This window comes from Perognathus longimembris, chromosome 14, assembly GCF_023159225.1.
Source record: "Perognathus longimembris pacificus isolate PPM17 chromosome 14, ASM2315922v1, whole genome shotgun sequence".
Taxonomy (NCBI): Eukaryota; Metazoa; Chordata; class Mammalia; order Rodentia; family Heteromyidae; genus Perognathus; species Perognathus longimembris.
This window is the reverse complement of record NC_063174.1, coordinates 26769802-26792611: the sequence shown is the minus strand read 5'-3', so window position 1 is coordinate 26792611 and position 22810 is coordinate 26769802. Positions and strand designations below refer to the sequence as shown.

Below are 22810 nucleotides of genomic sequence, written 5' to 3'. Positions count from 1 at the left end.
GTGGCCCGAGAGGACTAAAGTTCCTCCGCGGCCGCCACGCGAAGACTCACGAGTTCGCCGGCGCCGGCTTTTCCTCCTCCCTCCCCGCCCCTCCCCTCGCGTGGCCTCCGCGGGCGCGCGCAGCTCCACTTCCGGCGTCCGAGGCGGTGACAATGGGAGCGGCGCGGGCGGCGCCGGGAGGCAGCTGACAGGCGTCACTGACTTCGCTTCATGGCGGCTCTCTCCCCCTGCCTGGGCTCTGCGAGGACTGGGAGAGCCCGGGACGCGAAGCCGGAGCTGACCGTGCCGAACGGCGATCTGTGCGCGGCGCCGCGGAGGCGCAGCATGTGAAGCGGGGACGGAGTCGTGCGCGCGGCCAGCCTCTCTGCCGGCCGGGATGGCTACGACGGCCGAGCTCTTCGAGGTGGGTCCCGAGGCGGGGAGTGGCAGGCCCGGGGTGCGGACTGCGGGGCGGGCGGGCGGAGGGAGCCAGCCGCGTTCGCCCGCCCGGCGCCCCCGAAGCCCTGGCGTGAAAGGTGCGAAGCCGAGGGTGGGGTGAGGTGGCGGCCTCGGATTCGGGGCGGGCTCCGTGCCATAGGGGGAGGGTGGCTTGGGGTCCGAGGGGACCTCCGGGGGCGGAGCGTTGGTTTTGTCAGTCAGGGTCTGGAGGGGGAGTCCGGAGGTTGGCGTATTTGGAGTTGTCTACCAGGAAGGGCTGACTCGAGACGGGAAAAGACCCCCGGAGTCCCCGGTGGGGATCGGGTCGCGCAGATAGGCGACAATATTCTTGGGACCACCTGGCTCGCGGGTGTTTGTGGGGCACTCCTGGGGGGTTATACTATGCCATTGCTGAATGTTAGAAGTGGCCCTTCCTGTCTTGCCGGTTACCTTTACATTTAAAAAGTCTAGGAATAATTGCTCAAGACAATAAAGGCCTACTTTATCCCTAAGACGCAAGGGAAGTAAGACTAAAATGAACTGGTGGGCTTCGATCTTAAGGAATTTAAAATATTATAAAACCACTGAATTGCCAGCTCAAGGAATCTTTACTGTGTGTTTGACAGGGAAGGGGCGGGATCGCTCGCTGATGAATTTCCTGGTGTGTTTTCAGTACCTAAACTTGAAATTTTAATATAAAATCCACTTTAAGAAGCTATCATGTTAGACGATAGAATGGGACCCAGGGCACAATGAAACATACAAAATATTTTTTTGTGTGAAAGAAATGAAAAGGGAACATGAAAAAAAAGGAAAGGTCTCTTTTTTTGAATAATATGAAACAGAAATGCTAAGTGGTAGACATCATTGCAGTTCACACTTGAGAATTTCTCCACCAGTAAAATTGTATCTTTTTTTGGGGGGGGGAGGGGTTGGCCAGTCCTGGGGCTTGGACTCAGGGCCTGAGCACTGTCCTGGCTTCTTTTTGCTCATAGTACTCTGCCACTTGAGCCACAGCGCCACTTCTGGCCATTTTCTGCATATGTGGTGCTGGGGAATTGAACCCAGGGCCTCATGTATATGAGACAAGCACTCTTGCCACTAGGCATATCATATCCCCAACCCCAAAATTGTATCTTTGAAAGCCTAAGATTTACCAGTTCTTGTAGCTTAAATTTTAGATGCCACCATTTACATTTACAAATGTAACTCTTGATTGTTATTTTTGCTAATCACTGCACCTTGGCTTTCAGTCACCTCTTGCATATATAATGCTTTTGTTGAGAGAAAAAAAACTATGCCAGTGGTAAATTGTAATGAAATATTAATTTGTGAGTGAAGGATTATAATTTCACTTAACATTTAAAGATTTGTTACCTTTTCTCAGTTTTAAGTGCTGGGAGATTGATTACACTAACATCTGCTGTCTGTCCATTGATACTGGAGCAAGGAGACATTCTTGCTCTGAACTCACTGTGTGTCCTTGGGCCACATAATAGGTACTTTGTGGTTTCTTGTTTGGATCTTCACTTTTATAAAGGTAGAAAACTTAAGGAATTTGTTTTAGACCTTTAATGAATTTCATGACACAGAGACTGTTAGCAGAAAACTATTATATGGTCATACATTTAGTAAAACATTTATTTTGAACTAATGAGTCTTCTTTGATACTTATAGTTGTGTCTTTAGGCATATTATGTATATTTTAAAAAATTTAAATGTGTTACCACATGAGTCTGAAAAGGCTATTTGAAAGAAGTATTTTGAAGATTGAAAAAATACATATTTTACTTTTTAAGGTCTCTCCAAATTAGTGTTTAACTTATGACTGGTATTACATGGCAGAGGGAAATATTCGGTAATTATATAGATACTACTTAGAATGCTCTTACACCAAAGTTAAACATGCTTATAAAAGCCTAAACACAAGTGACTTTCTTTCCTGGCCATATAACACTTGTTGCTTCATCGAAAGTAAACTGAATTATAGTAATAGTTAGAAAGAAGTATTTTTAGTTAAATATAAAAACTATATTTTTCTTTATGGCTTTGAGTCTAGGTAGCCTTGTAGTGGACTGTGCTCTTGCAATTACGTTTTTATTCCCAAGTGAAAAGTTGACCTCTTTGCTTTAGAAGAAGGAGAAGAAAAAACCATCAGTTTCTACTGGCATTTCCTGCAGCTATTGCTATAGATCTAGGTTGTAGGATAAGTGAGGGAGTTTTTTGTTTGACATTCTTAGTCACAGCTGGAGAACTGTGGAAAGCAGGACAGGATGTAGTCAAGGATATTTTGTTAGTATGCATCCTGGTTTTCATGCACTACTAAATAGAATGTGTTCTCATTTTCCACATTGAAGAAGGGAAGCAAAATTAAACTTTATTTAATGAGAGTTAAATCTGATTTTTTAAAAAATATTTTGATCTTATGACTTTTCCATTTTAACATAGACTATCAAACAACAAAATTGAACTAGGATATTTCCTTAGTTGATGAAAGTGGCTCAATTATTGTAATAATGTATATGCTGGAAATTGCCCAGAAGGCCTTCTTAATTTTCAACCCTTGTTGAAATATCCTGAAAGGCTTGAACTGCAGTCTTTTAAACAACTCACTTCAGGATGGGCTTTCTGTGGTTTGGATTAATTATATTTCCTACATTTAAAAATGGCTTGGATGGTAAATTTCATTTGTCTCGTTTGCACTACTGAAGATATTTCTCACTTTTGAATTTTCTCTTGCATCCTTAGAAAGTCTTCTGTTTTCTCTGAGCAGGCTATCTGTATGGAATAGTTCTCTGTTAATAGTTAAAGTGAGTTATTTACTTGGGAAATATTTTTGAGTACCTGCTAAGTTCAAGACAATGTGGCAGCATTAATAAAACTGAATTATCTCATAGAAAATTCATCCATGTGTTAATTCAGCAAGTATTTATTGGATACCTCTCTTATGCTGGATGTCATTTCAGGTACTGGAGTTAGAAGATGGTGAATTATAATTATAGTTGAGGAAGACAGATATAACTTAACACAGTGCAGAGAGAGGACAGAATCTTCCTGGGGTGATTAGGAAAGGTTTCATATACATGTCCACATCCTGTCTCTTAATATTCTCTAAATACAACTCACTTTGCAAATTGGTGTTACTACTGTTGATGCTTTAGAACTTTGTACTCATCCATCAATGCTCAATTTATATATCATCACAATGTTTTAGGAATAGAGAGTAGTGGCTCCTAACAAAGCATTGAGACCTTAGAAGTCATAGCAATTTTGGAAAAGTCTTTGTGTACCATGCTTATGGGACTGACTTCCCTTTTATTTAAGGGTTTCTAGGTGAGGTCGATAATTTTAATGTTAGTGTGAAGAATGTCCTCTAATGGGGAAGGGATTATTATAGCAATCTAGCATAGTCTTGTCATTTGGTTATTGTTCCATAATTGTCCACTATTGACTAATCAGGGCAGTTGAAATCCTAACCTGACTTAATGAGATCAGAAAGCCAGGAAACTTGGGATGGAATTTTGGAGGAAGAATAGAAAAAATTTGGTTATTAAGGAATTAATTCTAAATGTGAATTTCAAAACAGTAAGTTTTTGGTGTTGTACTATCTGTGCAGAATTTTGGTACAATTCTTTCAGAAAGAAGGAATAATGTGTTGACTTTTTAAAAGGTAAATATTTAGTTCTAGCAAGATATCCTGGTGAAAACGTATAGATGGTAGTTATAAATATGAATTGGTAATTCAGAAAGAGGTAGACAACTAGTTGACAATTTAGGAATTGTTTTATATAGATGATTATTTAAGCCTGGAAAAATATTCAGCTTTACCCTTGAGTATGGACTTGGATAAGTTACCTAACTTCTTTGTGCTTCAATTTTCCTATTTGTAAAATGGGAAAATAATAGTTCCTACATCAGAAGGATGTTTTATAGATTACCTTTACTTAATAATCCACTTAGAAGGATGCAATTGAAAGAGTGGTTCCTACTTAAAAAAATTAATTGGTAGCTATTTTAAGTGGATTAAGAGGAGAAAATTGAGCAGCTCTTAGGGAGAAAAAGCTTTTCAAAGTAGACTGAGAAAAAATGGTCCTAGGAATAGGAGACTATGAAAGAAGAGAATTACAAAAAGGGGCTGTAGAAGGTTATATTTTTCAGGATTACCATAGTTAAGATTTGTCATCCTAAAAAGTGACTTCTCATAGAGAAGTAGAGTCTATGCTATTTTCTTGAATTGAAACAGGCTATGACTTCAGTAGAATTGTTATTATGTAGTAATTGCCAAGATGTGGTTGGACCTTTTTTGATACCATGTTTTGCACTCTAGCACCCTTTCAAAGAACCAAAACCCTTTAGTATTGGATGAACTGCCAAAAGACAGTAAACACCAATTTGTCAATGTTGAACAGAACTAGTTGATATCATATGGAGCAAACATTGGATTTGCTTGCTAATTTGATTTGTAAACAAAATAATGATTATTGCAATTTTAAGTCGATAAGGACTGGAGTGGTTGTGTACTGGGATGGTTGGTATAATGGAAACTGTGGCTGATCTACTTACTTGCATCAGAGTTAAAAGGATCTACTACTTTTAGTAAACAATGGTAGAAATTGAAGCTGATAAGGGCCATGGGCTTACATTTAAGTATTTTTAACATAATTTTATTGCCATTATTAAGGTGTTGTACAGAGGGGTTACTGTTTCATAGGTCAGGTAATGAGTACATTTCTTTTTAGACAGTCTTACCCAGTCCTTTGCTTTCTGTATTTAAGTATTTTATGCCCTCAGTTTCCATTGAAAACAACTTGGAGTGAACTTGGAGTGAATTTCTGGAAGAAACAAGTCTTTAAACTGAAGACAGTTTTATAGACTACACATGTATGTAACTAGGGGAATATGAATTCCTTGTGTTCCAAGGAAATTGAATAATTGTGTAGTATATGTGTGTGGTTTAAATGATTTATTTACCCCATTTTCTAGTAATGGATTGAAGTTCTATGTAGCACTCACCCTAGAAACAAGACCTCCACAAATTAAATACAAATTTGAATCAGTTGAGTAGAATGTTATTTAAGACTTTTGATTCTTAAAAAGTTTATATACATCTAAAATATTTAAAAAACTTGATAAGTTCAGTCCCAGCTAACTTCTCTTTTCTTGGCATTGAAATATGAAAACAGAATTTTACACATACATACACATGTATATATTTGCTTATTTAGCTTGCAGTAAGCCAAACAAATCATTATTTCTTGGATTTGCTTGTTTAATTTCACCCCAAAATATCTCATAAATATTATCAAGGTAATCTTGATAATAATCTTAGCTAGAAACTTATTTTCTCAATTTTCCAATTGAGTATACTGAGACACAGGTAGCTTGGTTAAGGCTGTACAACCACTGAGTAGAGCTAAGAAATGCCATTCACTTAAGTTCTACACAAACACCTATAGTTTTAATTTTAAAACGTACTATGTTAGAATGGGAAAGGAAATCTCTGGGTTAGACTACTGGCTTAGTACCCTAAGAAAACTTAAATTTTATGCTTCTAATGCCCATGTGTAATAATAAGAGCTCAAAGAGTCAAGCCAAGCTCATTCCTGCTTTAGAAATTTTAAATCTAGTTCTGTGATTCTGTAAATTTTGTAAGAAGTACCATTAAATTCTATTACCTTTTTCTTTGGGTTATAGAAATTACATGTTTATTGTCAGATGTAAGGTATGTTTTCTCTGAGGAAGAGAGTTGATTTAAGAGAATATAAACTATTTGAAAAACTAAAGTGCCACAATTTAGTCTTCAAGGAAATTCTGATAATATAATTAATTATCAAATAGTTTAAAGAGTGACAACTACTTGATACTGATTGTTAATATTGGCTTTAATTTCAAAGTAATTAAAATCCATTTCAAACTTAATTTTTTTCTTCAAATATTTCTTCAACCAACTTAATGTTGGTTGGTCCATGCATTTAAAGTTAGTTGTTTTTGTTTCAGAATGAACTTACCTTTCTTCCTTTTCATACTGAATTTGAAACCTAATTGGTAGCTGGACACAAGGCAGTTTATTGTGTTTAAAAAATCAATTGTCAATAAACTTAATTTGTGTATTAATTTATAGGAAAAATAAAGAATTTCTATTAAATCAACTAGAATTAGAAGGGAAAGACCAAATTGCTTTTCCTCCTGTGCCAGAATTGTATTAGGCTCATACTTAGTTTTTATTAGTATCTTGGGTTGGTGGCACCATATTTGCTTTAATATCTGGGTTGTGGGTTGATGGGTTTGGATATATAGATTAGGGTGTGGTGGTTTTCAATATCATTTTTAGAAGATTCAGCCAAATATTCCACTAGCCTAGTATTTGGTTTGCCCAGCATTGTTCTGTTGACCACAGCTGGAAAGCAAGGCATTTTAAGGCAGAGCTTACCTTTGCTTTCAATTAAAGTGTGGTGAAAAGAGTAGAACTTAGAAAAATTGTTATATAAAAAAAAAGCAGGCTTGGGCAAAATAGTAAGGTCCTACTAAAAAAACACAACAAATGCACAAAAACAGCTGGTAGCTTAGCTCAAGTAGTAAAGTACCTAGCAAGTACAAGTCCTTATGTTCAAACCTTAGTACAAAGGAAGAGATTGGGGGTGGGGGGTGGGGAGGAGAAGGAGGAGGAGGAGGAGGCAGAGAAAACAAAGGAGGGAGGGAGAAAGAGAACAATTAGTAATGCATTGTTCTCCATTGGATTTAGGTTTATAGAGATCAAGAATGGAGAAATCAATTTGTGTCATCTAGGGAAGAACCATTCTGTAGAGAAATGGAATACTTAGGAAGAATTGAGCCGGGCTTTTAGTAAGGGTACAGTGTAATTATAGTCTGTTTTGTGTTACTGTAACAGAATTCCACAGACCAAGTAACTGAAAGAAATTTATTTCTCACAGTTCTGAGGATTGTCTAAAAGCAAGGGGCTGGCCTCTAATGAAGAACTTCTTGCTGTATCATCTATAGTATAAAGCAAGAGGAAAGGTAGAAGACAAGATAAATAGTAAGGAAGTAAGATTGGGCATGTGAAGAAGCTCAGAAAGCTACATTGATGGCCCAGTAACAATATTGCTGGCTCCTACAGGAAGTTCTGGAACTAAAATGACCTTTCAGAGTTGTGTGCTTTTGGCCAAAGTGATCAGGCTTTCATATATTCACGTTAATCAGTCTTTGGAATCATGCCACATTGAAAAAGGTATACTATTGAGCAAAGTATATCCTATACTAAAAGGATCCCCACACATACTGCTAAGTGAAAGTTTAGTTTTGTTTTGTTTCCTGACAGCAGTACTAGTAGCTAGAGCAAGTTCCTTTTTGATGGGAAATCTGGAGTACACATAATTGTGTCTACTATAGACTACTCTTGTGTGTAGACTCCACAGCTTCATATTTAACATTGCACTTGGGTCTCATTCTGGGGGAAAATTAGAAGAATGTGAGTAGAATGAACTATGATTTCCACTACTATAGCTAGTCTTAGTTGCAACTAATACTGTCTTTCTCTTCTACTATTCTAACTCTACTGGACTTTCAGATAGTGCCTCTATAATTCTTGAGAGCATGTTTGGGGGTTTTAGCAAGGGAGTACAGCTATTCTATACCCTTGACCATTTCTCCTGTGTTGGGGAACGGTTGTCCTCTTCATTCGAGCACTCAGCTTCAGGAGGGACACACATATAGTGGTAAAGGAGGAAGGAGACACCGCCTAGCCAGCCAGATCAGCTGAATCAACCCTGGTGGTCAGGGAGTGGCAGATGTTGCAGCCAGCTCACCCTCACATCCACCTCTAAACTTCTATCTTTTAACTGGTTGCCACACCCTTGGTAGGACATTATTAAACTGGTCTTCACTTTCAGAATTGGTTGAAAGTGTTGATCCTCTCAAGAGGATCACTTGCATGACAAACATCATATTCCTTGCCTCTCCTTGCCCTGTTGTGATGATAAGTTTATTATCTCTGCCAGAGTTTATCAATCATTCTTTCATTCCTCAAAAATAAGCAGCACATGTGAATAGTCAGCACATTCATCTATATATAATTGGATTCTGTACCTAGGCAAGTGTCCCTCCTTTGGTTGACTTGATAAGTTTATTTCTGCAGATCCCAGATTTGTAGTAATATCACACACAGATTAAGAGTCATGGCCATTCTTTTTCTACTTGTTCCTGGACTCATGTTTTTCCTATGGAGGATATGCCACCCCTTAAACATCTTTAATTCAGAATGCATACTGCATCATGAGGGTTAGTGCTCCATCTTTATAGACTTCTACCTTTGAACCAGTGTACTACAGCTATGCCTTTGATATAGATAATTTGTTATATTGTTTAAGTGACTTGATGTGAATCTCTCAAAATTAATCTTAGAGTACTTTAGGCTTCTTGGGTATTTATATTCATGTCTTTTTCCAAATTTGGGAAGTCTTCAGCCATTATATCTGTTGGGGACAGCTGTGCCTTTAAGAGGCCACAGTTGGCTTTAGCTTGTCCCCTCCCCTTCCGTCTATAACAGGAAGAGAAGCCCCTGCCCCACATGCGCCATCATGGCAGAGATCCAGCTCTTGGGGGGCTGTAATCCCCGCCCACAGGGAAAGGTTCATGACATCACCTGATGGGCAGCCCAGCTCATCCAATCAGTTAATCACCCCAAGCCCCTCCCCTTCCGCCTTTGTCACCGTAATAGTAATAAATTCAACCATCAAGGTGTCTCCCTGATGTCTCTCTTCCGGCCACAGCTCCTGACATGTGAGGGGACAGGGGGAAAGGGGAGGCTTCAGCAACCTTTCCTCAATTTAGCGTAATCCATGAGAGTACGCTTTTGCCTTCTGCTGGCAGAAGACAAGGCCGAGTGCTCTTTCATAGTTAGAATTCAGGCATTTTCCCTGGGAGATAGGGGAAAAGGGATCCTTGAGGTCCCAACAATATCCATTTTCTTTACTCTTTTTCCCTTGAAACTTCTATTATGTATATATAGGTCTGCCTAGATTGGGTACCATGGACATCATAGGCTCTGCTCAGTTTCTTTGTGTGTATGTGCCAGTCAGGGAGCTTGGACTCAGGGCCTAGGCACTGTCCCCGAGCTGAGCTTCTTTTCCTCAAGGCTAGCACTCTACCACTTGAGCCACAGCGACATTTCTGGCTTTTCCTATTTATGTGGTACTGAGGAATCGAACCCAGGGCTTCATGCACATTCTAAGCAAGCACTCTACCCCTAAGCCACATCCTAGTCCTCTGCTCACTTTCTTTAACCTTTTTTCTTCTGTTTCACAGTTTCAGTAATTTTCATAGTATTATTTTCAGTTTTCTGATTGTTTCTTCTTACTCAGCTCTGCCTTTGAATTCCCCTACTGAATTTTCATTTCATAATTTTTAGGTCCATTTTTTTATTTTTTAAGCTATTTTTTTGATAGTTTCATTTTATTCATGCATCATTTTTTTTACTTCACATCTTTATTTCTTTGCTTATCTTGACAACAGTTCTTAAAGTCTTTGCTAGATCTACTACTAGGTCTTTTCAATACAGTTTTTGTTCAATTTTTTCCCCTTTGACTAGGCCATATTTTCCTAGTCCTTTTGTGGCTTTGTGATTTTCTTTTGTTGAAAGCAGTGTTTCAGTCTTACAGTCTGTTAATTTAAAATAGAGTTCTTCCATAGTTTGCTAGTTTTTATTGGATTTATTTATTTACTTATTTAGATTGTTGTAGGCTTTCAGGATTGGCTGGGGTTTAAACTTAAGGTCCTCTTAGATCTTTTCTAGGGGTCCTGCATGCCACTTTCTGCCTTTTTTTTTCCTGTCTTTGAGTGCTCGTGAATAAGTGGTGTAGTCTTTAACATATGACTGCTAAAGAAGAAAAATAACAGAGTAAAGACTTAAGAGAAAAAGGACAAAAGGACTTTAAAAAAGGAAGCTAGTACTTGCCATATGATGAATGTTTATTAATGTAGGTTGGAAATATAAAGGGAAACAAATCAGTGATGAAATGTATTGCCCTTCATGTATCAGTCTCTACTTTCTTAGCTTCACTGCTTATCTTCACTAACATAACTTTAGAAGTTTCTTGTAGCTTACTGAACTTTCCATTCAATTTATAGCTATAGAATAGAGTACATCTCAAGGTCATAGCATATAAATTGTGTTTTCTTAGATAAGTACTTAAGCTCTCAAAACTTCAGTGTCTTCATCATCAGGTAAGAATGAGATAGGACCTTCTTTACTTTAGTATAGTGAGATATACTATATATATGTATATATATATGTATAATACACATATATATGAACTTGTTTTTAAGGCATCCCTATCCTATTCTGATAGTTGTTCTGATTGAACCATTCCCTCATGTTCAAAATGTGCTGGTGGGGGCTGGGAATGTGGCCTAGTGGTAAAGTGCTCGCCTCCTATACATGAAGCCCTGGGTTCGATTCTTCAGTATCACATATACAAAAAAAGCCGGAAGTGGTGCTGTGGCTCAAGTGGTAGAGTGCTAGCCTTGAGCAAAAAAGAAGCCAGGGACAGTGCTCAGGCCCTGAGTTCAAGCCGTGTGACTGGCAAAAAACCAAAACAAAACAAAACAAAATGTGCTGATGATAAGGACAGTATGATCCACCTTGTCATCCATCTCTGAATCTTCTGTATGTGGTTCCTTGGACCTACTCTGTGCTTGTTTCTCAGTTCCTTTAAGCAGTTACACTTATCTTCCCTTTCTCTTAACAGCATAGGAAACAGTTTGTTCCATTATTGTCTGGCTTAAGTGCTGGTGGCTCACATGCTGGTGGCTCACACCTATAATCCTACAGCCAGCCCAGGCAGGAAAGTCTGTGAGATTCTTTATCTCCAATTAACCACCAGAAAACCAGAAGTGACACTGTGGCTCCAGTGGTAGAATGCTAGCCTTGAGCTGAAGAGCTCAGGGATAGCACCCAGGCCTAAAGTTCAAGCCCCACGACCTACCAAAAAAAAAAAAAAGTTACCATTATTGTCTGGCTGATTTGTCTTCTGTTTTCAGCTTAAATATCACAGCCAGTTTGTATCTGCACTTTCCATATTTGCAGAATCTTTGTTCCTCTGTTAGATTTTCTTATAGCTTCCAGGACTTTCCTGGCTATCATATTTGTAACAATTATAATTCATTATTTTTGTGGTTATTTGATTAATTGGCATCCCTACTTAGAAGATCATTTTTATGAGGTCTTTAAGAGAACGCTGTCTGTATTGACCTCACATCTGTATTCTCAGTGCCCAGCACATGTAAATATTTGGTAGATATTCTGAATTAATGAACAATTCATTTTTACCTCCAGTTCTGTATTGAGATAATAACTTCCATATTGAATTAATACATTATTCAGCTGTGTTAATATTAAAGTTTGTTTTATATTAATAAGTAATACTGTTATTTCCCATAAAACTTTTGTGAACTAGGAGCCTTTTGTGGCTGATGAGTATATTGAACGTCTTGTGTGGAGAACCCCAGGAGGAGGTTCTAGAGGTGGCCCTGAAGCTTTTGATCCTAAAAGGTAAAGAAATGATTGGTGTGTGTGTGGGGGGGGTGTTTTGTATTGTTTTTTTCATAGCCCCAGTCTAGCACTGAAAATTTGTGTTTATAATAGAGATGACTGTTGGGATTCTTTGTGTGCGTGCATGTGTGTATGTTGGTCCTGGGGTTGAACTCAAGGACTAATGCTCTGCTTAACTGGCACTCTAACACTTGAGCCATGCCTTTAGTTCTGCCTTTCTACTGGTTAACTAGAGATATGAGTTTCTTGGGTTTGTCAGTCTGGGCTGGCTTCAAACTGCAATCCTCAGATTCCAGTTCCCGAGTAGCTAGGATTGTAGGTATGAGCCACTGGCCATTGGGATTCTTCTTGACATTCCTGTAAAGGGATTATGTAGTTAACACTAAAAAAAATCATAAACAGTATGTACAAAGCATCAGAATTTTGAGTTCTCTTTTTTCATTGACATTCTTTTTCTACAAATGAACTTTAACTGGTATGAAGGAAGGGATTTTTATTGAAAATAAAGGTTTAATGTTTTCTCCAATAAATAATAAGTTATAAAGGGCTGGTTATACATAAACATGGCTGACTGTGGTGGGTATGCCTGTAATTCCGACATTCAGGAGTCTTGAAGATTTAAAGTCAGCCTGGGTTACATGATAAGACACTGTCTTAAACAAATAAAGAATTCTTCCCCCCAATTATGGAACAGTCATTGAACTTTGGGAATAAATCATATTTTTATATTGTACATTTATTTCCCTCAACTATTTTGAAAATTGAATAAGGATTCTGGATATTTTCATTTACGTCGAGACAATCTGTTGGAAAGTCAAGAAAGAGTAACCATATTTTGAAATGCAGTGTTTCTTTGAACACATTGTGGCCTGGACAAAGCAAAAAAGAAATGACATTTTAGGAAGACTAAATTTCTTTACAAGAAATTTCTAACAAGTTGCTATGCAGAAAATTAACATGATCATTCGTATCAGAGAATTCTATTAAAACATTAGTGAAAGTAGGAAAGTTTTAGTGACTATAAGTAAACCAGTCAGTTCCTTTTTAACTAATAAAGAGTAGGTTGATACATATTCTAATTTTCCTCTATTAGATTATTAGAAGAATTTGTAAATCATATTCAAGAACTCCAGATAATGGATGAAAGAATTCAGAGGAAAGTAGAGAAATTAGAGCAACAGTGTCAGAAGGAAGCCAAGGAATTTGCCAAGAAGGTACAAGAGCTCCAGAAAAGCAACCAGGTAAACATTTAGCTAAGGCATGAATGAGTAGCTTATGTAAGCTATAATATTTTTTTTTTCCTCTTTAAGCTGTTGAGAGTCAAGTCAAATTGCAGTAGCAGTTGAGGTTTGTCTCTTGCCTCTTTATCCCAGGGGATAAAATATTAATGAATTGTTATGAATGGACAGAATGGACATTGACTTGTTACAGGATTAAGCTAACTTTCTCAGGTTAGGGTGGTATTCAGTTGTGATGTGATCTGTACACCTCTTATAATGAAAAAACTTCCAAGTGACTCCTACATATACTTGTTCTTTTAGAGACTCTTCATAACGTGAATATTTAGGGGTCATTTGCTGTCTCTTCTATCATAAAGAAATAAACACTTGGATCAGGATTTTCCTAGAGAAACCTTGTCTGGGTAGTTTCACAAAAGTAACAAGTATATGCCTCAGCAAGAAGTTTGCTGATACTAGAAAAGCAGATATAGAATATTTCCTCTGAAATAAAACCAAAGCATTTGGCCCTGGGACTAAGTAGGTCAACCTCTTACTTTTAGAGGCCCTAGAGTTAATCTGGAATCTCCAAATTCCTTTCACAATTTGCCTTTTCTAAATGTAGTTTGAAGAGCATTGTTGAACTCTGCTGCCTCCCAGGGGCTGGTTGGTTTTTTTTTTTGTTGTTGTTGTTTGTTTGTTTGTTTGTTGCTTTAGTGATGAGATTAGCAAACTGTTTTCTGCTAAAGAATTTCATTTATTTAGGTTCCTTCATTTAAACATACATGGCTGTGAGAAAGTAATTAAGGAAATCAGTAATTTAATGAGATGGGGAGTGTGTTTTCATGTAGTTATGGTAACAGTTTCCAAATCTTCTAATACAGTTTTCCTTTGGTAATAAAAATAGTATTAATACTTAAGCTAACAAACTCTGGAGCCATTTTACCTAAGTTTAAATTGTAGCTCTGACACTTCTTAGTTGTATAATCTCAAACAATTTAACCTCTTGGAACTCATAGTCCTTATGAGAATTATTTAATGTACATATAGTATATTTAGAATAATATCCTAACACAGAAAAAGCTACCAGTACATGTCTATCGCTTTTTTCCCCTATATTTAAGGTTAGAATAAAAGTACTGTGCTGAATTTTCCCAGTCCTGCTAATGAAACAATTCTAAGGCATTATTGCACACAGTTTTCATCTACTATAGACAAATCATTTGGAAAAAAGGAAAGGACATTCTAGAAAGGAAGTGATGTGCCTTTGCCTTACTAAAATAATTGCTGTAGACTTTAATATTTTCAAAACTAGAAAGAGCAATTTTGGAGCTGGGAATATGGCCAAGTGGCAAGAGTGCTTGCCTGATATACATGAAACCCTAGGTTTGATTCCTCAGTACCACATACACAGAAAAAGTCAGAAGTGGGCGCTGTGGCTCAAGTTGGCAGAGTGCTAGCCTTGAGCAAAAGGAAGCCAGGACAGTGCTCAGGCCCTGAGTTCAAGCCCCAGGACTGGCCAAAAAAAAAGAGAGCAGTTTTACCATATATAGTATTAGCATCTCTTGTTTTAGGGAGCTGAGAGCAATGAGATAATCTTGCTGTGTAGCTCAGGCTGACCTCAAACTCTTGATTCTCCTGCCTCAGCTTCCCAAATGCTGGGATTACAGGTAATGTGTCACCATGTCTGTCTTAGTATTTTTCATACTAAGTATTTTAAAATACATACTAAGTATTTTCATTTTAATCAATACTTTTTACTTGTGACATTTTTTGGTCTTCTCAGCTTAGTAGCAGTAGGGGTCTTCAAATATCTGGGCTCTGATATTTGGTTAGTTGGTTCCAGAATTATTATTTAAGGTTCTGTAGTGCTGAGTAGTTTTTGTTAAACAGGGTATATATATGATAAATGAGGTTATTGTAATTATTGAAAGTGTTAAAGCTTAGAACTTGGTTAAAGCTTTAAAGGTTTTCAGATCATATACTAATAAGCCCAAACTATTTTGTAGATTTCATATAATTTCTGTGTTATATTTACTCGAAAGCAGAAATGAGATTAGAAGTTTATTCTTAAATTTCTTGTCATTTAGTTTTTTTGTGTGCTTCTAGGCACCACACCAGTGCCTTGAGCATGCTAGGCAAGTACTTTACCATTTTGCCTTGAATTGATAGTTTAGTTTTGGTTTATATTAATTAATCAACTTAGTTCTCTGATTGTATTTTATACTTATTGTATTTTATACTTAAGCTTATCTTTCCTAGGTTGCCTTTCAACATTTCCAAGAGCTAGATGAGCACATTAGCTATGTAGCAACCAAAGTCTGTCACCTGGGAGACCAATTGGAGGGGGTAAACACACCTAGACAACGGGCAGTAGAGGCTCAGAAATTGATGAAATACTTTAATGAGTTTTTGGATGGAGAGTTGAAATCTGATGTTTTTACAAATTCTGAAAAGGTAAGCACTATAAGAGGATAAAAGCAAGTTACCAGCCATCATAATAATGCTTTGATTATGAGCAGTAGTTATAACTTCCAGAATCGCTGAATAGGTGACTTAGTAAACATTTTTTATCATTCTGAAATATAATTTAATACAGGTGCCTATAGACTACTGAAATGTTTATATTCAGATTTTAATTGATTTTCTTGATACTTTTATTTATAAAATCACAAATTGTTTATAAATGTTAAGATTAACTGTTCATAAGTATATCTTTATCATGTTATATACTCTTGGGTAGTGGTAGAATAATCTGACCTAAGTTGCTGTTAAGCTGAATTACACTATCTGTCTCTGCTCAAGGCTAGTGGCTCTACCTCTTGAGCCACAGTGCTATTTTGATGAGTATTATTTTATATGATCAGATGTATACAGCCATTGTGCCTTTATGATCCTCTGTGTAGTTGGCAAAAAAAGAAATATGACATACTGACATCTTATTCAATTCTAATTCCTCTCATAATCACACATCTTTTAGCTAAGTAGGTGGTTTTCCTTTTTTTTTCCACAACTACTTTGTCAGTATGTCATTATTTCTTTTTCTTCTTGCTCCTGAGTAATTTTTACTTTTTAATCTTTTTTTGCCAACTACATTAACCAGAATTTTCAGTCTTTTCAGAATATTAGCTACTTTCGTGAAAAATACAACCACAACTCCTGTCTCCCCTTATTATGTTTACTGCTGTCCTTACATGTATGTCTCTGGTTTTTCTTAGAATGGTAGCTTACTGTTCTTCATGTAGATTATTGGGCTTAATGATTGGTTATACTTGAATTATAGTAGTAGAAATAATAATACTAATGGTAGTAATAATAGAAAAGAAAAACTAATAAATTAATGTTCTTAGCCCTTTACTTTTGAAAGACTCTTTTTAGTGAAAGAGTAAATGAATCACCATATAATCATTTTTCAAGTTCTACGTAAGTAAAAGGATTAATTTGAAATTTAAAGGAAAGGTATACATTATGGAACTTTTCTACAGTGTTATGTAAATAAGTACAAATATATACACTTAAAAGAATTTTAGCTCTGTGTCTAATTTCCTGTTCAGTACTTTAAAAGTATACGTATCTATATTATTTTCATTCATTCGGCTCTATATTAAACTTTATCTTTGCTTTTAGAACAAGTGTTTTAAACTTATATAGTTATTAAGTGACAAACATTTTGTGTTACTATTTCATTTATTTATCTTAAAGTGGGCATGTGCAGCAGCATGTTTTAAAACATTTGCATAAATCTTGTTTATCTTTCTTGGGTTCATAAACTTAGAAGAACTTTATACTTTGCTTCCAGTAAACAAAGATTTTAATTTTTCAGGAGTAAAGATTGTATACAGGTTTCATTGGGAAAGAACTGTGGTATTTAGAAATTAAAAAAAAAAAAATCCCATCCAGGCGGCTAGTGGCTTATGCCTATAATCCTAGCTACTCAGGAGGCTGAGATTTGAGGATTGAGGTTTGAAGCCAACATGGACCGAAAAGTCTGTGAGACTCTTTATCTCCAAAAAACTACTCAGAAAAATCCAGAAGTGGCTCTGTGGCTCAAGTGACAAAGTGCTAACCTTGAGCAAAAGAGAAGCTCTGAGTTAGTTTCAGGATTGGTGCATGCACCCACACACACCCACACACACACACACACACACACACACCACACACCACACACACACACACACACACACACCACACACACACACACACACACACACACAATTTGCTACCAGAAAGACAAATGTTTAGATTTTGACTCATTGTGGTGATACTTCAGATATATTCTTGTTGCACACAATTTCATTTATGGGTTTGTTTTTTTTTGGCCAGTCCTGGGCCTTGGACTCAGGGCCTGAGCACTGTCCCTGGCTTCTTCCCGCTCAAGGCTAGCACTTCGCCACTTGAGCCACAGCGCCGCTTCTGGCCGTTTTCTGTATATGTGGTGCTGGGGAATCGAACCTAGGGCCTCGTGTATCTGAGGCAAGCACTCTTGCCACTAGGCTATATCCCCAGCCCTCATTTATGGGTTTTAAAGAAAAATGTTTAGGGAAGGGGTAGATTTTACTATTATTAAGTGATTAAGAGTATTATTACTTTTTAAATTTAATTTTATTGTCAAGGTGATGTACAGAGGGCTTACTGTTACATACATAAGTTAGTCAGTACATTTCTTATCCAACTTGTTACCCCTCCCTCATTTTTCTCCCACCTTTCCTTCCCTCCAATCCCTTGCCCCAAGTTGTTCAGTTAATTTCCAACATATTGTCTTGTGAGTATCACTGCTGCTTTGATTCACCCTTTATCCTTTGTCTCACCATTTTAATGTTCCCCTTTCCTTCCCTAATTCAGATAAACACATATACTAGGCACAGGGTTCCAGAATCAAGCACAATGAAAACAGGGGATAAACCATAGGAAAGAAAAATGAAATAATTTCACATAGTACATTAAAAAATAGCAACATTTCCATAGTCAGATTGCTCTATTCCTTCAGTCTTTGTTCTTGTACTATTGGATATCTTAGTGCAAAGCCTCACTAATGGCTTTCAATACATTCTTTTTCTTTAAGAATAATTACTTATTTATTGTCAAACTGATGTACAGAGGGGTTACAGTTTCATACATAGGCAGTGGGTACATTTCTTGTACAATTTGTTACCTCCTCTCTCATTTTCCCCCTACCCCCTTTCCCTTTCCCTCCCCCCCCCCCCCGCCATGAATTGTTCAGTTGGTTTACACCAAATGGTTTTGCAAGTATTGCTTTTGGAGTCATTTGTCTTTTTATCCGTTGTCTCTCGATTTTGATATTCCCTTTCCCTTCCCTAGTTCTAATGCCAGTATATACCTTATCCAGGGTACTCAGATGAGATACAGTGATAGCACGAGGACAACCATAGGCAGGGGATACAAGACGATCATCAGCAAAAAAAAGCCATGGTGATACTTCATTGTGATGATACTTCAGATATATTCTTTTTTTTTTTGGCCAGTCCTGGGGCTTGGACTCAGGGCCTGAGTACTGTCCCTGGCTTCTTTTTGCTCAAGGCTAGCACTCTGCCACTTGAGCCACAGCGCCACTTCTGGCCATTTTCTGTATATGTGGTACTGGGGAATTGAACCCGGGGCCTCATGTATACGAGGCAAGCACTCTTGCCACTAGGCCATATCCCCAGCCCTCAGATATATTCTTGTTGCACACAATTTCATTTATGGGTTTTAAAGACAAATGTTTGGGGGAGGGGTAGATTTTACTATTATAAAGTCATTAAGTGTATTATTACTTTTTGATGTTCCTAACGGTTTTTTTTGTATTGTTGCTTTTATTTATCTTTGTTAGATAAAGGAAGCAGCTGACATCATTCAGAAGTTGCACTTAATTGCCCAGGAGTTACCTTTTGACAGGTAAGTTTGTTTTAAGAGCTAATTTATAAATATGGTATAATGTATGGAGTAGAATTGGGTTTTTTTTTTCTCTATATGACTTTCTTTGCCTGTTAAGTCAACGGAATTTGTTGACCTCTTTCTTTTTGTAAGGTATAATGTAAAACAGTTCATTGAAACAGTATTATCTACTGTTAGTATATAGACTTAGTGCTTTAATTTAACAATTTCAATTTTTCTTGTTTGGTTTTTGAAAAAAAATTAAAATAAAAATTTGAATTTTACTGTTTTCAGAATCATGGTGGTAAGAGACAGCTAGAACAGGGTTATTAAGTTGCTTTTTCCTATTTGTAGATAAGGGTACTTACGTTTGAAGGAGTCTTTGACATGTTTGAAAAGCTAATGAAAGCTATACAATTTATTTAAAAATTATACACAGACTATTGAATATAATTTTACGGTGCTTTAGTTTTTTTTTGCCAGTCCTGGGGCTTGGACTCAGGGCCTGAACACTGTTCCTGGCTTCTTTTTACTCAAGGCTAGCACTCTACCACTTGAGCCACAGCGCCACTTCTGGCTTTGTTTATAGATGTGGTACTGAGGAATCGAACCCAGGGCTTCATGTATACGAGGCAAGCACTCTATCACTAGGCCATATTCCCAGCCAGTGCTTTAGATTTTATCTATAGATCTTCCTAGAGACTTCAGATTAAATTTAGGGCCATTGCTATTAGATTTCATCCTAATATGAACTCTCCAAGTTTTTCTCATAAATTCCTTTAGTCAACAGAATGCCATATTCTGTAATAATGTGTTGCCGGTAGAGGTAGTTTGTGTGAATATCTTAAAGAAATATATTACTTTTTTTTTTTTAATGCCTGTCCTGGGGCCTGAACTCAGGAACTGGGTCTGTTCCTGAGCTTTTTGCTCAAGTCCAGCACTCTACCACTTGAGCCACAGGAACACTTCTGGCCTTTTTTGGAAGTTAATTGGAGATAAGAGTCTTGTGGACTTTCTTTCCTGGGCTGGCTTCAAAACCATGATCTTAAATCTCAGTCTCCTGAGTAGCTAGGATTACAAAGGTGAGCCATTGATGCCTGGCAGAATGACTTTTTGTATAACAAATATTCTTCTGTTTAAAGATTTCAGGTACAAACAATATGACTGCATTATGTTTATGTTTAAAGTCCAAACCATTAACTCCAAAACATAAAGTGAATTGCCCCCCTCCACCAAAAATTATCTATTTTAACTGTTAACCCTGTATCATCATAAAGGATTAACATTAATAATTTTTGAAGTTACACAGCAAAACTACTCTTTGTTGACTACTTAAAGGGATATAATGTATTTACCTCAAAATAGGTGTATGTTAATAGTTGACTACATTTTCCATTTCTCTCTATTCTATTCTTCTCCAAAACACAGAAGTGTATATTTATCTTCTTCATCCCTCAGGTTCATAGTTCTCTTGAGCATACTAGGAAAAAGTTCTACCACTGGGCCACACCCCTAGCCTTCTCTTAGAGTTTTGTTTTAACCACTCTACCAAGCCTTGAAGTTGAAAATTTGTCTAATCAGGTCTAGTTTTTTCCCCACACAGATCAGTATGGCCTCATGAATTCTGAGATTTGCTATGATTGATCCCTCCCCTCCCCTTCTTACCCTTCCTTTGTTTTCCTCTGTCCCTTCTTACCGCCCCCCCCCCACCTTATTCTCATTATTTTAGCAGTGGTAGGGATTGAGTCTCATACTTGTCAGACAGCATTCTACATCAGCCATGCTGATACTCTTTTTTCTTTTTCTTTTAGCTTATTTTTCAGGGTCACACATTTGTGTTCTAGCTAGCGTTCAACCTCAATCCTACTTCTATCTTCCAAGTAGCTGGGGTTGTAAGAATGCTCTACTATGTCCTCTATCGTGACTGATATATCATTCTTTTTTTTTTTTGCCAGTCCTGGGCCTTGGACTCGGCGTAAGCACTGTCCCTGGTTCTTTTCGCTCAAGGCTAGCACTCTGCCATTTGAGCCACAGCGCCACTTCTGGCCATTTTCTATATATGTGGTGCTGGGGAATCGAACCCAGGGCTTCATGTATAGGAGGCAAGCGCTCTTGCCACTAGGCCATATTCCTAGCCCCTGATATATCATTCTTGTATAACTCTTAAATTTGTATTTCCTTTTTACCTGCCCTTGACATCTCTTTTTCCAGCTACTCTCCTGTCTTCAAAGGATAGATTGTATATGCTCTCTCAATAAGTTTCCTCAATATTTGGGACTTGAAAATACTTCAGTCTATGATACTTTAGTTTTTGAATTAGTAAAAACGCTCTACTATACATATCTATTGTCTGAGTTTGTAAAAATGTAATAATTGCTCATGTAGGCATATTTGATGTATTCTGTATGGTCTCTGTTTTTCTAAGTTTAAAGCTATTTGTAGTTTTTGTCATTAATCATTGTTTCTTTAACTTTCATCATTTGCCATTACTATGTCATATCTTACTATCATATTATTCATTCTTTTTTTTTTCTTTTATTTTCTTTTTTCTCCTCTTTCTCCTCCTACCCCCATCTCCCCACCATGGTCTGATGGTATTCATGTTTGAACCCAGGACTTTGCATTTGATCCATACCTCCAGCCCGCTGGTCAGTTTTTATATTGGGTCTGACTTTTTGCTTGAGCTAGCCTGGACTATGATCCTCTGATTTACACTTACACTGCTGTAGTTGAGATGACATGCTTGTGCCACCGTACCTTTTTTTGTTTTTTTAATCGTGATTGGGTATCTTCAATTTTTTTTGCCTGGGCTGGCTTCGAACTACAGTCCTTCCAGTCTTAGTCTCCTGTGTAGCTGGGATGACAAGCATGTACTACTGTGCCGAGCTTATGGCTGAGGTGGAGTCTTGTGAACTCCGTTTCACTAGCCTGGGCTAGTCTCAAACCATAGTCCTAACTACTTGATTTCAGTCTCCCAAGTAACTAGGATTACAGGCATGAGCCACTGCACCCTGCTTTTATTGTTGTTGTTATTTTTAGATAATTTAAACTTCATTTTTAAAAAGTTTGATGGGATAAGAATATTATTCATAATTAGTGAGTTTGAAATGAGTAAGAATAATAATCTAGTCTTGGTCTGGCTATATTCTTAGAGTTTCCGGCAGAGACCTTTCCTTATTAACAAGTGAATGGTTATCCAGTGATTTTCTCAGTGAGAAAAATATACTCTATCTGAATTGACTAAATTTAGTTCTGTCACCTGATGCACTTCCTACCAATTCTATTTTCTCTGGCTTTGTCTTTTTTATACATGTATTAACCTTTTAATTTTGTAGTAGTATTAAATTTACAGAAACATGTCCGAGGTATTACAGAATTATTATCAGAGATAATAAAGAAATTTTCCATTTGCATGTGAACCTCTTATAATGTCTTGTATTAATACCATGGCATTCATTACAACTAATAAACTTTATTTTTTCTTTATCTTTCAGATTTTCAGAAGTAAAATCCAAAATTGCAAGTAAGTGGAGTGTATTTATTTAGGCTTAAAAAAAAATGTGCCAGTCCTGGGGCTTGAACTTAGAGCCTAGGCACTGTCCCTCAACACTTGTACTCAAGGTTAGTGCTCTAACACTTGAGCCACACACAGCTCTGCTTCCAGCTTTTTCGTGGTTAATTGGAGATAAAGTCTCACAGACTTTCCTACTTGAGCTAGTTTCAACCCCCTATCCTTAGATCTTAACCTCCTCTG

General features: G+C 37.3%; 1 protein-coding gene across 1 annotated transcript in view; it reads left to right on the top strand.

Moving 5' to 3' along the window:
* The first annotated feature begins 139 nt into the window (after positions 1-139).
* The window catches only part of Exoc5 (exocyst complex component 5), a 62702-nt gene continuing 40031 nt past the window's right edge, over positions 140-22810 (top strand). The window contains exons 1-6 of the mRNA XM_048361741.1: positions 140-403; positions 11871-11965; positions 13059-13206; positions 15445-15639; positions 19013-19077; positions 22551-22579. Of these exons, the coding sequence (XP_048217698.1) occupies positions 377-403; positions 11871-11965; positions 13059-13206; positions 15445-15639; positions 19013-19077; positions 22551-22579 (559 nt within the window). The 5' untranslated portion in view covers positions 140-376. The remainder of the gene's footprint in view (positions 404-11870; positions 11966-13058; positions 13207-15444; positions 15640-19012; positions 19078-22550; positions 22580-22810) is intronic.